Source organism: Canis lupus, chromosome 16 (assembly GCF_048164855.1).
Source record: "Canis lupus baileyi chromosome 16, mCanLup2.hap1, whole genome shotgun sequence".
NCBI lineage: Eukaryota > Metazoa > Chordata > Mammalia > Carnivora > Canidae > Canis > Canis lupus.
Window position 1 is genome coordinate 54,704,117 of NC_132853.1, and position 12,446 is coordinate 54,716,562.

At 55.6% G+C, this 12,446-nt stretch overlaps 1 protein-coding gene across 1 annotated transcript; it reads left to right on the forward strand.

The window, feature by feature from the left end:
* Positions 1-8,479: 8,479 nt before the first annotated feature.
* Positions 8,480-11,603, forward strand: LOC140607386 (uncharacterized). The gene is made up of 5 exons (XM_072782148.1): positions 8,480-8,544; positions 9,061-9,277; positions 10,076-10,194; positions 10,268-10,446; positions 10,539-11,603. The coding sequence occupies exons 1-5, from the start codon at positions 8,480-8,482 to the stop codon at positions 11,159-11,161; spliced, it is 1,203 nt and encodes a 400-aa protein (XP_072638249.1). The 3' UTR covers positions 11,162-11,603.
* The last annotated feature ends 843 nt before the right edge of the window (positions 11,604-12,446 follow it).

Genomic DNA, 12,446 nt, shown 5'->3' on the forward strand with positions numbered 1-12,446 from the left:
TATAAGCCATTAACCAGGCGATATTAGACCTCACAGCTCGGCCTCCTCTGTGGGAACACACACAGAGAAAGGGGGAAAGGGGGAGAGAGGGGAGGGCTGGTGAGGGCGCTGGCTGGACAGCAATCGTTAAACCTCCCTGGCCCCATTAGGGCTCCAGAATCATGCAGGTCCTATCCTAAACCTAGTGTAAGACAGGACCCAGGGGATCCCTGGGTGGCTCAGCGGTTTAGCGCCTGCCTTTGGCCCAGGGTATGATCCTGGAGTCCCGGGATTGAGTCCCACATCAGGCTCCTGCATGAGGCCTGCTTCTCCCTCTGCCTGTGTCTCTGCCCCCCCCCCCCCATAAATAAATAAAATCTTGAAGAAGAAAAAAAAAAAAAGACAGGACTCAGCTCGGTGGGCAAGGGCCAAAGCTGGCCTGCTGAGAGTTAGGTCAGCAGTTCAGGCCTCAGAGGGTCACCAATCTCTGACAGGCCTTCTAGAAGGTGCACTGCCAGCATGTGTGCACTGGGCCTGTCCTCAAGCAGCGGCCTCTGACCCCTCACTCTGAGTCTGAAAATCTCCCCAGAGCCTGGGGACTCCCACCCAGAATGCCAGATGCCCCGTTTCCTATAAGAATAGATGGCTGGTGGGGTAACAGCTAACAACTGTTTGCACTCGCTGAGTACCAGGTGCTACCCTAAGGACTTCACACACGTGGCTCTTCTGTCACCACAGCAAGCCCACGAGACGGACGCTCTTCTCAGCCCCACGGCACAGGCGGACAAGCAGAGCCCTGTTAAGAAGGCTTCCCGGGTCCCACAGCTGGAAGGCAGCATGCCCACCGAACCAGGTGCTTGTCCTCATCACTCCCCTGCCTCTCAGAGCGGCCGGGAAGCCACAGTCATGACAAACGGGAGATAGTCCAGCTCAAGGTGGTCCTGAGAGTCCCAAGTAGAACTGACCACGGCTCCAGTGGGACTGACCTCCAGCCTACAAGCTCGGCCAGAGCTGTTTGCCCAGACAGTCCTGGCTCAGTGACCCAGGAGAGACCAGAAATGGCCTTCTAGAAACAGGAGTGTCTACATTGCTTCCATAATCAGAGCCTCTTAGACCATTCGTGTCTTTAGGTCCAGGATCTCCCACCTCTGAGGTTCTTGTGACAGGAGTCTCAGTGGCAGCTCCCCTCCACCGGCACCAGCTGGCTGTGCCAAGGGGACTGGTCTCCAGAGTCCCCTTCTGTGCCACAAGTCCCTTCATACACAGGTGGGACGGGATGGGCTAGAGTGAGCTGGGCCGACATGGGAAGGGAAGTGGATGGATAGTGTCTTTGTAGTTAAATTATCCATAGGTTCCAATCTCCTGACTTTCCAGAAATTGATGGATAGTCATCAAAACAGAAACATCCACACAATCCCAACACCTACCAGACAGCAATGCACGTAGTAGCCTGTGGTCCGGTGCTGCTCATGCAGGATTGGAAAAGCCCTGCTACATGTGCCTCAGTCAGCGCGGGCTGCTGTAACAAAATACCACAGATGGGGCTTTAAGCACAGACATTTATTTCTCCGAGCTCTGGAGGCCGGGACGTGCAAGATCAACGGTGGGCAGATTCCGCTCCTGGTGAGGGCCCCCCTCCTGGCTGGCAGGCACCTGCCTTCCCGCCGTGTCCTCTCCTCACAAGGGCACCAATCCCATCGTGGGGACCCTACCCTCATGACCATCTACACCTAACTACCTCCAAAGGCCCCACCTCCAAATACCATCAGGCTGGGTGTCGGGTCTTCAACGTGTGGATTTCACTGGGACACAAACATAGAGCCCATAACACTGGACCTGCCAGAGCCTGCACCCTCGGACTGTGGTTCTGGAGGCCCCTTTCCATGCTCTGCTCCCCCGCTGTGGGCCTCAAACTACCTGGATCCACCCTAACCACCACCCACCACCCACCTCTGCCTTTATGGACTCGCTCAAAAGCCCCCCTCTCCCAGGAAGCCTTCTCTGACTACATCCTCCCTTCTTCTGATCCCGAGCTCTAGTTAAAATTTGTCACCCGGTTTAACACTTGCTTCTGTACAACACTGTATCGATCTTTAATCTTGCAATCCAGAGCACACAGCCTACATTTTTGCCCCGTGGCAGTCTTGAATGAATTTAATTTCTTAATGATTAAGAAACAAACTCCCAAGGAGCCATAGAGCATTGACCCTTCATTTTATACGTTTGAAAACAGGGGCTCCCAGAAGTTACAGGACGTGTCTAATGCCACACGGCCAGGACAGCCCATGCCTGGGAGCTCGGGGTCTCGGTGTCTTGGCATGAGTTCCAAAAGCAGAACTTTGGGCAAAGATTGGAGCGCAAGTGGTTTCTTTGGGAGAGGTGGTCCCGGAAGCACGCGGAGAGTGCGCAGAGGTGAGGGGAGAGGGAGGAAAGCTAGTTAAGGGGGTGCTCATGAGTGAGCAGATCCCTGCTGTGGGCAGCCGGGGGCTCAGCCATCTGGGGGCCTCTGGGAGGGTGCAGAGCAGAAGAGCGAACTGTGTTTCTCCATCAGCTCCCGTCCCTCTGGGCTGAGAGCCTCGCTTAGGGATTTAAGTTCCAGCACTTGCACCTGACTTGGGGTACTGAGCTCGCTTCCACAAAGCCAGCTTCCAGCAGTGGAAGCAGAAGGCTCTCCAGCTCTTCAGCCGCCTTCCTGTGACCTGTCCACCATGGCTGGGGTGGCCTCCAGGGGGACAGGCCACCGTCAGGGTCTGCCACGGTCAGTAACACTCGCCGATCAGTGAGAATAGGATTGCTACCTCAATTTCCCTTCCTATCTGTTTGCTGGGGACTAGCCTCTGAACCAAGACGTCAGGTGAAAAGCTATGACCCCTCTGCTCCACTCCCACCCCAGGGACATTGTCATGGGGGCTTTGAAGGAGACCAGGAAAAAGTGCAACATCCAGGGACGCCTGGGAGATGCGCCCCATATTTGCCCGCCTTCCCGTCACAGGACCCTTCTCCCGGGCACCAGCTGTGCAGAGGTCGGGAGGGACCGAGTGTTAAGCAGACCCCATCCTGGCCTCACCCCCAGGGAGGGTGGGCTGTGGCCGGGGAGAGCTGACCAGCCACGGGCTGTGCGCCCCTCTCACAGCAGGTGCGTGAGCACCCCGCGCAGAAACACAGGCCGCAGCCCCACCCGTGTTGCACAAAACTCCCCACTCTCATCCCCCTGGCACGTTATACTCAGTTTATGAGGCAGAGCTAATTGTCCCTTTTCCCTCTCGTCCTACGAACCACGCTCAACTCGGCCTGCGAATACGGGCCTCTGCATTTGACTTGCTTCCCCGAAACGTAACCCCGAGCGTAGCTCCCACGCCTCCAAACACGCACAGGGAAAGCCCCAGAACGGGAGTGGGCAAACCCAGAGTCTAGCCTCCCCCTTGCCTCTAACCCACTCCCTACACATGCTGTGATGCGACCCTTTCTAGGCCTTATTCTTCTCTTCTGCAAAATGGGGGTGCTGGGTGGGTCCTTTGATAAGGAACTTCTCAGCACTGGCTTTCTGCATGGTGATTGTAAGGAGCCCCCACGGATGCCGAGGCCCCTGTCCCGAGAAGCTTCGGACCCCTGGACGGACAGCACGCATCTGGGTGCCTCCCCACCTCTGTGACCTTCTTCAAACACCCACGGCCCTCAGCATCCCAGGACACTGCCCACCGTGCTGACAGGCCAGGTCCGGCGGGCGCAAGTAAGCGGCGGCAGTGTAGGTGGTGGCGGCACCCTGCTCTGCCCTTCCTGCAACGGGGCCTCAGGGTCTTGGGGCAGAGCCACTTCGGGGGCCTGGCACTGAATGTCGGCCCCCTTCCCGGAGATGGTACAGCCACCATCCCACCCTCTGCTCCCAGCTTGGACTCTGCTTACACCCGCACAGGTGGCTGTGTTCCCCATGGAGCTGGGGTGGGGAAGGAAAAGCTGGGAGGGGTCGTATCCTGGTTCCCCTTTTGCCTCTGATCCTTGGGGAACACTGTTTCAGATTTGGAGGGTTTTCTTTTTTCTTTTTAAGATTTTGTTTATTTATTCATTGAAACAAAGACAGACAGACAGACAGACAGAGGGAGAAGCAGGTTCCCTGCAGGGAGCCTGACGTGGGACTCGAACCTGGGTCTCCAGGATCAGGCCCTGGGCTGAAGATGGCGCTAAACCACTGAGCCACCCGGGCTGCACTTTTTTTTTTTTTTTGGAGGGCTCTCTGATAGGGCCCTACTCCCCCAACACCCCTGGTGAGTAGCCTCAGAGCAAGGGATTTCTGGGACACAGCCCCCCCCAACAGCCTGGCCATCCGGCCTTTGAAGACCAGATGTCCAGCTGGGTGTAGGATACTTTTAGGGGAACGGCAGGGAGCTGGGCCCCCGGGGGGCCCACCCAGGCCAGCCGGCTACAGGATGTACTAGTAAGGGCCCATTATTCCCTGATGGTGCAGTATCCGATCTTTATTTGCTCAGATTATAAACGCTGCTTGTAGCCCTTCCTTTTGCAAAGCACACCTCAAACTTCTCACGTGCTAGCGCTCCCCAGCACCACAGCCAAGCAAGTGATTATCGCTGTGCCCCAGGTGGGGGAACTGAGGCTCCAGGAGCAGAAGAGACCGGGTCAAGTTCAGGCAGCCCCTCGATTTTGGGAGTGGGGGGGGAAGGAATCTACGAAGCAGGGCGGCAGAGCAGTGCCTCCTTGGGGCCCCAGGGAGTGCACCGGCCCCCTCTGCCTAGGGGCACAGCAACCCATAGGCCTCTGGGATTGGAAATGGAGTTTTCAAAAACTATAACAGGTGAGAAAGACAAGAAAAGAAGGAAGGGGCTGGAGACCCCCATGGTGCAGACGGCCCTCGCCAGCCACCCCTCCCGCAGCCGCGTGTCCGGTCACCCTCTTCCCAGTACTTTCCTTTCACATCAACATTCAATCATCTTTTCCCATTCACTCCGTCTCTTCCATTTTTATCTTACGCTGCCCGTGAAAATTGGTGTGAAATAAAAAGGCAACTCTGCCTACAGATGTAATCAATTGATTTGGCAGGTAGCCCATGGACACCTAGGAAGGGGAGAGCCAATTTCCGAGGTGGATACTCCCCTCCTGCATTTTCTTTCCTCACCTCCTCCATTCCCGCCTCGGGGTCCCCCTCCTTTTATTTTCCTGTCTCCTTCTTTTTGGCCTTGCTTTGATCTTCTTATTTTCTGCTTTGCATGTAATGGAAATGAACCAGTCCATGGGCTCCCCCCGCCCCCGCCCCATCTCTCATTATTATTATTTTGTTGTATGAAAGGCAGTGGAAGGAAGGCTGTCTTTCTCCGCTGCCTCTGCAGGGCGCCTGGAGACGCTCCTCTGTGCTCCCAGGAGCCTTGTCCACCTTCCCGGGCAAGTGGGACCAGGTTGGAGACCCCAAAGGATCCCAGCCTCCTAACCCCTTGCAGACACCCCCAGGTAGGAGAAAGGGCTATAAACTCAGTCCCAGGATGACCATCTCCTCATCCTCCAGGAAAGGAGAAAAGGTCCCATGCTGGGCACTTGTCTATTTTCACTCATTACTTCTTTTATGTGTTAAGCATCACGGGGGGGGGGGGGGGGGTATAAATTAACAAAACAAGCAGAAACCCTTTCCAAGTGCATCGCCTGGCACAGAGTAGGTGCTCAATAAAAGGTGGTCACTGTTGGTCACTATTACTCCGAAAGTCTCTATTATGGTGCAATGAATAGTGTCCAATAAATATTAAAGTCCTCCCTTCTAGAGGCAAGTGAGACTAACCGGATACGATATCTGTTTATGGGTCCTTCTTGTTTTAATACGAGAAAGGATGGAGGAGTGTAGCCCAGATCCTCAGTCTGACGCAGTCTAGATGAGAAGAACTTCATTAAACACAAATCAACATATAATTAAAAATTTGTGATAAGTGGTGTGAAGAAAATGCACATGGTGCTACAAGAAGACCTAATTTAGAAAGGTGGGGGAGGGAGGCCTGTGGCGCCAGTGTCTTAAAAAAAAAAAAAGCACCATTTAACCCAGTGGTTCTCAAAGTAGGGTCCCCTCAGCAGCAGCAGTGGGGAACTTGTTAGAAATGTACATTTTGGGATGCCTGGGTGGCTCAGTGGTTGAGTCTCTGCCTTTGGCTCAAGGCATGATCCTGGAGTCCCAGGATCGAGTCCCCCATCGGGCTTCCCGAGAGAGCCTACCTCTCCCTCTGTGTCTCTCATGAATAAATAAATAAAATTTAAAAAGAAAAAAAAAGAAAAAAAGAAATGCACATTCTCAGGCCATCCCAGAATTACTGAATCAGAAACCCTGGCGACAAGGCTGTTACTTAAGCTCTCCAGGTGAGTCTGGTGCTTCCGTAAATGTAAGAACCGCTGATGTAAGCGGAGACCAGAAGGATGAGTGGGAGCTGGCACGTGATGGGGAGAAAGAGGTCTTTCCAGGCAAAGAATAGCATGTGCCAAGGCCCTGAGGCGGGAAAGCCCATGGGAAGGAGGCCACAGTAGCTGGGGTGTAGTGAGGGATGGAGAGAGAGGGGTTGGAGATTTGGACTTTGCAGAACCTGCCCAGGGGGATTTTCTCCCAAATCTAGGACACTATAAAATCTCAGTTTATGTCTGTGCTGGCGGGGGGGGGGGGGGGGGGGGGCGGGGGGGGCGCTAAGGTTCGAACAAACACGCACCCCTCTGTAGTCTAGCTCCCTGCTGCTCCGAGTGCTTCCCAGGGTCTCTGGCCCCTTCCCCAGCCATACCTACCGCCCCTGTGGATGGGACCCTTCTCAGCCCAAGGAAACAACGGCCCTGCGGGGTTGCCGGGGGTGGTGTGGGAGGTCTAAGAGGAAGGCTCTTTCTTTTCATTCTATGCCTTGTGATACCTAATAGGATTTTCCAACTGTGCATATATTATTTTTATCTTTTTTAAAATGTCAATAGGGGGTATCAAAACAGTGGGATTATAGGTAATTCTTGTTTCTGCTCTACAGTCGCTTGAATTTTATGAAATAAAAGCAAACTCAATTTTAGGAAGCCAATATTTATCAAATACTGTTATGGGTCAGGTGCCTTAGTGAGTTCACTCTTTATTCCCTTAACAAGTGTCTGCAGAGCACCTGCTGTGCCCCACGCACCCTGCAGACCCAGGATAGAGAGGGAAAGGACCTAGTCCATGGAGCCTCCCTTCTCGGGGCAGGAATCAGACCCAACAAGCAAATTTAAACTAAAAATATGGGCACCTGGGTGGCTCAGTGGATGAGCATCCACCTTCGGCTCAGGGCATAATCCTGGGTCCAGGGATCGAGTCTCAGATCGGGCTCCCCGCAGGGAGCCTGCGTCTCCCTCTGTCTGTGTCTCTGCCTCTCTCTTTGTGTCTCTCATGAATAAATAAATATATTTTTTAAATATTTAAAACAAAAAGTAAAAATACGTTACTGTTTGCACGGGCAGGAGAACAGGATGTGTGGTGTGGACCGGGCAGAGAAAGCCCGAGAAGGTGGTACCTGAGTGAGATGAGAGGATCTAGGAGTTCACATGTTGGGGGAGGACGTGCAGAAGGACCTAGAGGGCAGGTGAAGGTGGGCATGGGCCTGAGGAAACACAAATAGGCTGTGCTGGCATAAGGGGGTGGAGAGCTCGGCGAGAGGGGCCGGGGAGCCCTGTGGTCCGCTGTGTGGACTGTGGCTTTTCCGTGGGACCTAGTGGCCCCCCCAGGATGCACTCTGACATTTGGACAGGACAGCTCAGCCCCTTGTTACGAATTGCCCGAGAGGGGAGCAGGACAAGAGTGAAGCAAGGAGCTTGGGGCAAGGGTTTGCTGGGGAAGCTTTGGGATGATCCAGGTAGGCAGGTGCAGGGGACCCACTGTGGGTCCCACTGGATAGGCTGCGACATGGGGAGCCCACGGGATTTGGTGCTGGATTGGACAAGGGAGAAAAGATGGGACCCTCTAGGAGGGCGCCAAGGTTTTTTGACCTGAGCAACTGGAAAGTTAGAATTGCCATTTATTGAGAAGAGGTTTGAAGACGTGAGAGAAGTGTTTTGTGTTTTGTTTTGTTTTGTTTTGTTTTGTTTTGTTTTGTTTTGTTTTTAAGGGGAAGAGGGAGCTGGTTGACTTGACTGAAGACAAGCCAAAGTTGAGTTGCAAAGGTGTGGGTTTGGATCCTCCCGGGGCACAGACGCCAGGACAGGACTGGCTGTGGGAGAGGCTTAGGATGGTGGGGGAAAGGCCCATGATGATGAGGGGCAGGGAGTCGGAGGGGGCCGGGTGGGCCCTTGGCTGGGACGCTGGCCTTCAGAGGAGATGGGGAGGGAAGGAAGCCGGGGAGGAAGACCCTCCAGCCACACCCAGTTCTGAGAATGTTCTTGCCAGGCCAGGGTGGGGTCCTTGAGCCTAAATCTCCGACCAGAGGTGCCCCCATCCCACAGGCATGGGCCTGCCCCGTACCCTCTCTCTGCCTGTCCCCCAGGAGTAATCACTAGCTGGAAGGAGCCCATGGGGTGCATGGCCTCGGGGTACCCCAGAGCAGGGTCCAGTGGCTGTCAGCTACGGCGCTCCTGCCAGCCAAGGTGTGAGTGGAAAGTTCTCGCGGCACCCACAGCCTATGAGATATATAACCGGAGATTTCGAGGAGACAGTTGAATATATGAGCCTGGAGTTCAGCGCGGGGTCCAAGCTGGAGATAAAAATTTAAGAGTCTTCAGCTTATAAATGGTATTTAAAGGCATGAGATGGATAAGAGTGTGCATAATAGGCAGAGATGGGCCCCCGGAGGACCGAGCCCTGAGGTGCACCTGCATTGAGAGGTGAGGGGTGATGAGGAGGGGAGGCCAGTTGGGGGGGCAGTGGGAGGGAAAGCAGGGCCCCTGGGGGCCGGGAGGTCAAGGAAGGAAACTGTTGCAAGGAGAAGGGACCACCCCCTTTTAAAAGACAACCGCTGAGCATTTGCCGGGACTACCTGTGCACCCCGCCCCGTGCTGGGTGCTGCAGTAGGCACGGACCCCCTTCCCCTCGGGGACCGACACACCCAGCCCCAGTTGCTGGGAGTGTTGACTGCTGACACCCATGGCTGCACCCCTCCCCAGGGACTGGGTGATGCTGAGCTTCAGAAGCTCAACCTCGGCGTCTCTGCATCAGTCGGGATACCTCAAAGGGTCTGCCCTCTGGGAGAAGAACAGGTTCATCCGCTGGTGCAAAGAGGCACATGTCCAGCAGAACCACTCACCAAATCTGAATGTTCCGGTGCCGGCACCTCAGGTTCGAGGCAGCAAAGCTGCACTGCCGTGTGAGTTCTCCACCCTGGTGGGGTGAACAGTGATCTCCAAAGAGATGTGTCCACATCCTAATCCCCTGGAACCGATAAAGCCAACCTTAATTGGAAAAGGGGACTTTGCAGATGTAGTTAAAATCATCCCGGATTTAGAGTAGGCCCCGGATCCAATGAAGAGTGTCCTTTTTAATTTTTTTTTAAGATTTTATTTGTTTATTCGTGAGAGACACAGAGAGAGAGGCAGAGACACAGGCAGAGGGAGATGCAGGCTCCATGCAGGGGGCCTGACGCGGGACTCGATCCCAGGACCTCGGGATCATGCCCTGGGCCAAAGGCAGGTGTTCCACCGCTGAGCCGCCCAGGGGCCTCCAGTGAAGAGCGTCCCTACAGGAGGCAGGGGAGGGGCAGACACAGGGAGACGCGCAGGGGAGAAGGCCTCGGGAGGACCCAGGCAGAGACTGGAGGGGTGCGTCCCCAGGCCAAGGCACAGCAGGGCTGCCAGCCGCCACCAGACGCCAGGAGAGAGGCAGGGAACAGAATCGGGGCCTCCGGAGAGAACCACCCCTGCCCACACCCTGATTTGGCCTCCAGAACTGCCAGAGAATCAGTGTCTGTTATTTTAACCGCCCCAGTTTGTGGTGCTTTATTACAGCAGCCCGGGAAACCACGACACCCCCTTGCCACTTCCTCCTCGTCACCTCCCTGCAGAGATCCAGAGATTTCCGCCTCCCCTCCCTCTCCCCCCACCCCTGCTCGCATTCATGCCGCCACCGAACCCATCATCAGAATGCTGAATCCCCAGGTCCCCATAGCAACGGCTCTGATGCCAGAACCCAGGATTACCAGCGTGGATCAGCCCACGAGATAGCTTCGAGGTGGGGGCCAGGAGGGGTCTGCTGAGAAAACAAACAGCAGAGGGAAGGCAACACCGAGTGACAAACCCACTGAGGTTTGTATTAGCTGCTCTTTAAGAAAACAAAGCGCTGCAGAAAGGCCCCCTCACCCGGCTGAATAATCTGCAGGTACAGAAGCAAAAAGCCTGGAAGAGACGCGCTGGGCCAGGAGCAGGTGCGTTCCAGGCCGTGCTGCCGCCCTAGCGGGCCCCGAAGATGCAGCCACCTCCCTCCCGGGTCCTTTCCCGCACCCTTGTCAAGGGCCCCACCGGCTGGAGGTCCCCCCACCTCGGGTGTCCAGGCTGCAGGTGAGCAGCCTCACGGCCCCCGTCCCCGCCTGAACAGTGCCCTGCTCTGGGTGGCCTGGCCACTCTGCGACACAAGCGCTCCACTTCCACAGGGAGCACATCTGTGGTGCCGACCCAGGGCCACATCCTGTCCCTGCTGGCATCCCCCAGTGCCTCCTGGACCGGCCCGGGCTTCGCACCCAGCGACCCACCTTGCAGCTTTCACTGTGGTGACACCCCTGCCACCTGCCCCTCACCCAGCCAGGGGACACAGGTGGGCTCTGCTGCTGTCTCTGCCCGTACAACAGGTGCGGTCCCGCCAACACCTTCCTCCCTCGTGCCCTCTCCCTTCTCCTCCTGTGGGTCCCCAGCCACACTCCTCCGGCCCATCTCAGGCACTCCCGACGTGGGTTTCCAGCCAGGCCCACCCAGCGCAACCCCCGATGGCCTTTCAAACATGGGCCGCAGGCCCAGCCTGTCCCCACGCTTTGCTTCCCGAGAAAGTCCCTTCCCGCCTACATGTGCTCACATGCACCCACACACTCACATACCACAGAGACACACAGACACACTCCCACCGGCTCACACCCACCCACACGAGCACCAGCACGCCACACAACCCTTCCATGTACATTCTCTCACATGCACGCACACACTCGGAGATGGAGGCTCGGCGGCACTTCCTGGCCACACAGGGTACAGTGGATGTGGAGGGCGGGAGGCAGGTGGGACCTGAGCTAGGTGGCCAACAAGCCTGTGGGCCCCACGGTGGTGGTGGTGCTGATGGCCTGACATGCACCGTGTCCCCGTCTGCCTTCGTCCAACTCACCCAACACGGTGCAAGACACACAGGACGTTCTTCAACAATATTTCCTCCACCAGTAGCCCTGAGTAAGAGCTTACCTGAGTAAGAATGTGCAGCAACTTCCAGTTTGCAGCCCAGCACTTCAAGTCAGTCTTGTTGAAACCCTTGGATCATTTAAAAATAAAAAAGGGGGGGAACCTGGATGGCTCGGTGGTTGAGCATCTGCATTTGGCTCAGGTCGCGATCCTGGAGTCCTGGGATCGAGTCTCACATCAGGCTCCTTGTGAGGAGCTTGCTTCTCCCTCTGCCTGTGTCTCTCATGAATAAATAAATAAAATCTTTTAAAAAATAATAAAACAAATGTTTTTGTAAGTAAAGGGAGAACTCCAATGTCCTTAACTGCTCATAATTCTGCAGACCTCCTGACTCACAGCCTCTGTGCCCCGAGGCCCCTGCCCTGGAAGGTCTCCCCGCGTCCCTGCAAGCTCTCGCTATGTGTTCTGCATGAGCAAACCCTGAACTTTCGGGTGTGGTATGAATAAATGAATGAATGAGTGAGTCAGCATCACCTTCCCTGGGCCTTACTTAGCACAGGCCTGGGTAGAGTGAGGGCATCGGTCAAGTTGGGTAAGTGGGTGGGAGGAAGTGACCTTTAAAATCTGACTTCAAACTCATTTCTAGGATACTTTCTGGAACATTTCCATTCCGTTCCGATCTCCCTCTTCCTCGGGCATTTCCTTCGTGTGTAATGATTCAGCCTCAGCAGTTTTCCCATGTGGGTTTAGTCATGTCAGTCGACGCGTGCCAGAGGACGTGTGATCCTATCACCGTCGCCCCCCCACGAGGCCATGGTTCTTCTGAGCAAGGACACTGTTTCCCTCATGCCACAGTGAGGAAACCTGCCGCGGGCCCAGGTCACCCCCTCCCCCCCGTTGGACAGAGTGACAGCTCAGGCGAGGGCAGCTCCTCCATACACGCTTCTGGGAGCAGCAGAGCTTCTGGCCGGTGGCCTTCAGGGTGGGGGTGGGGGGGGCAGATAATGGTGCTTCTCCTTAGCTACATTTTCTTACCTTTTAGGGTAAGGATTCAAACACTATTCCTTTTCAGACCCCGGGGGGAGGGGGGACGTCTGATTCCCTTCCTGGGGAGCCCTTCTTTCTGGGAAGATGACAGTGCTGCTGGAGGAGTCCCATATGCGGGGCCCTCTCTTGGTGCA

Bases quoted from the DNA above. Each gene is read 5' to 3' on its own strand.
- LOC140607386 (XM_072782148.1), top strand. From the start codon at position 8,480: ATGGCCTCGGGGTACCCCAGAGCAGGGTCCAGTGGCTGTCAGCTACGG. The intron at 9,278-10,075 runs GTGGGGTGAACA...CTCTGATGCCAG, and splicing joins CGTGTGAGTTCTCCACCCTG to AACCCAGGATTACCAGCGTG. The intron at 10,447-10,538 runs GTGAGCAGCCTC...CCACTTCCACAG, and splicing joins CTCGGGTGTCCAGGCTGCAG to GGAGCACATCTGTGGTGCCG.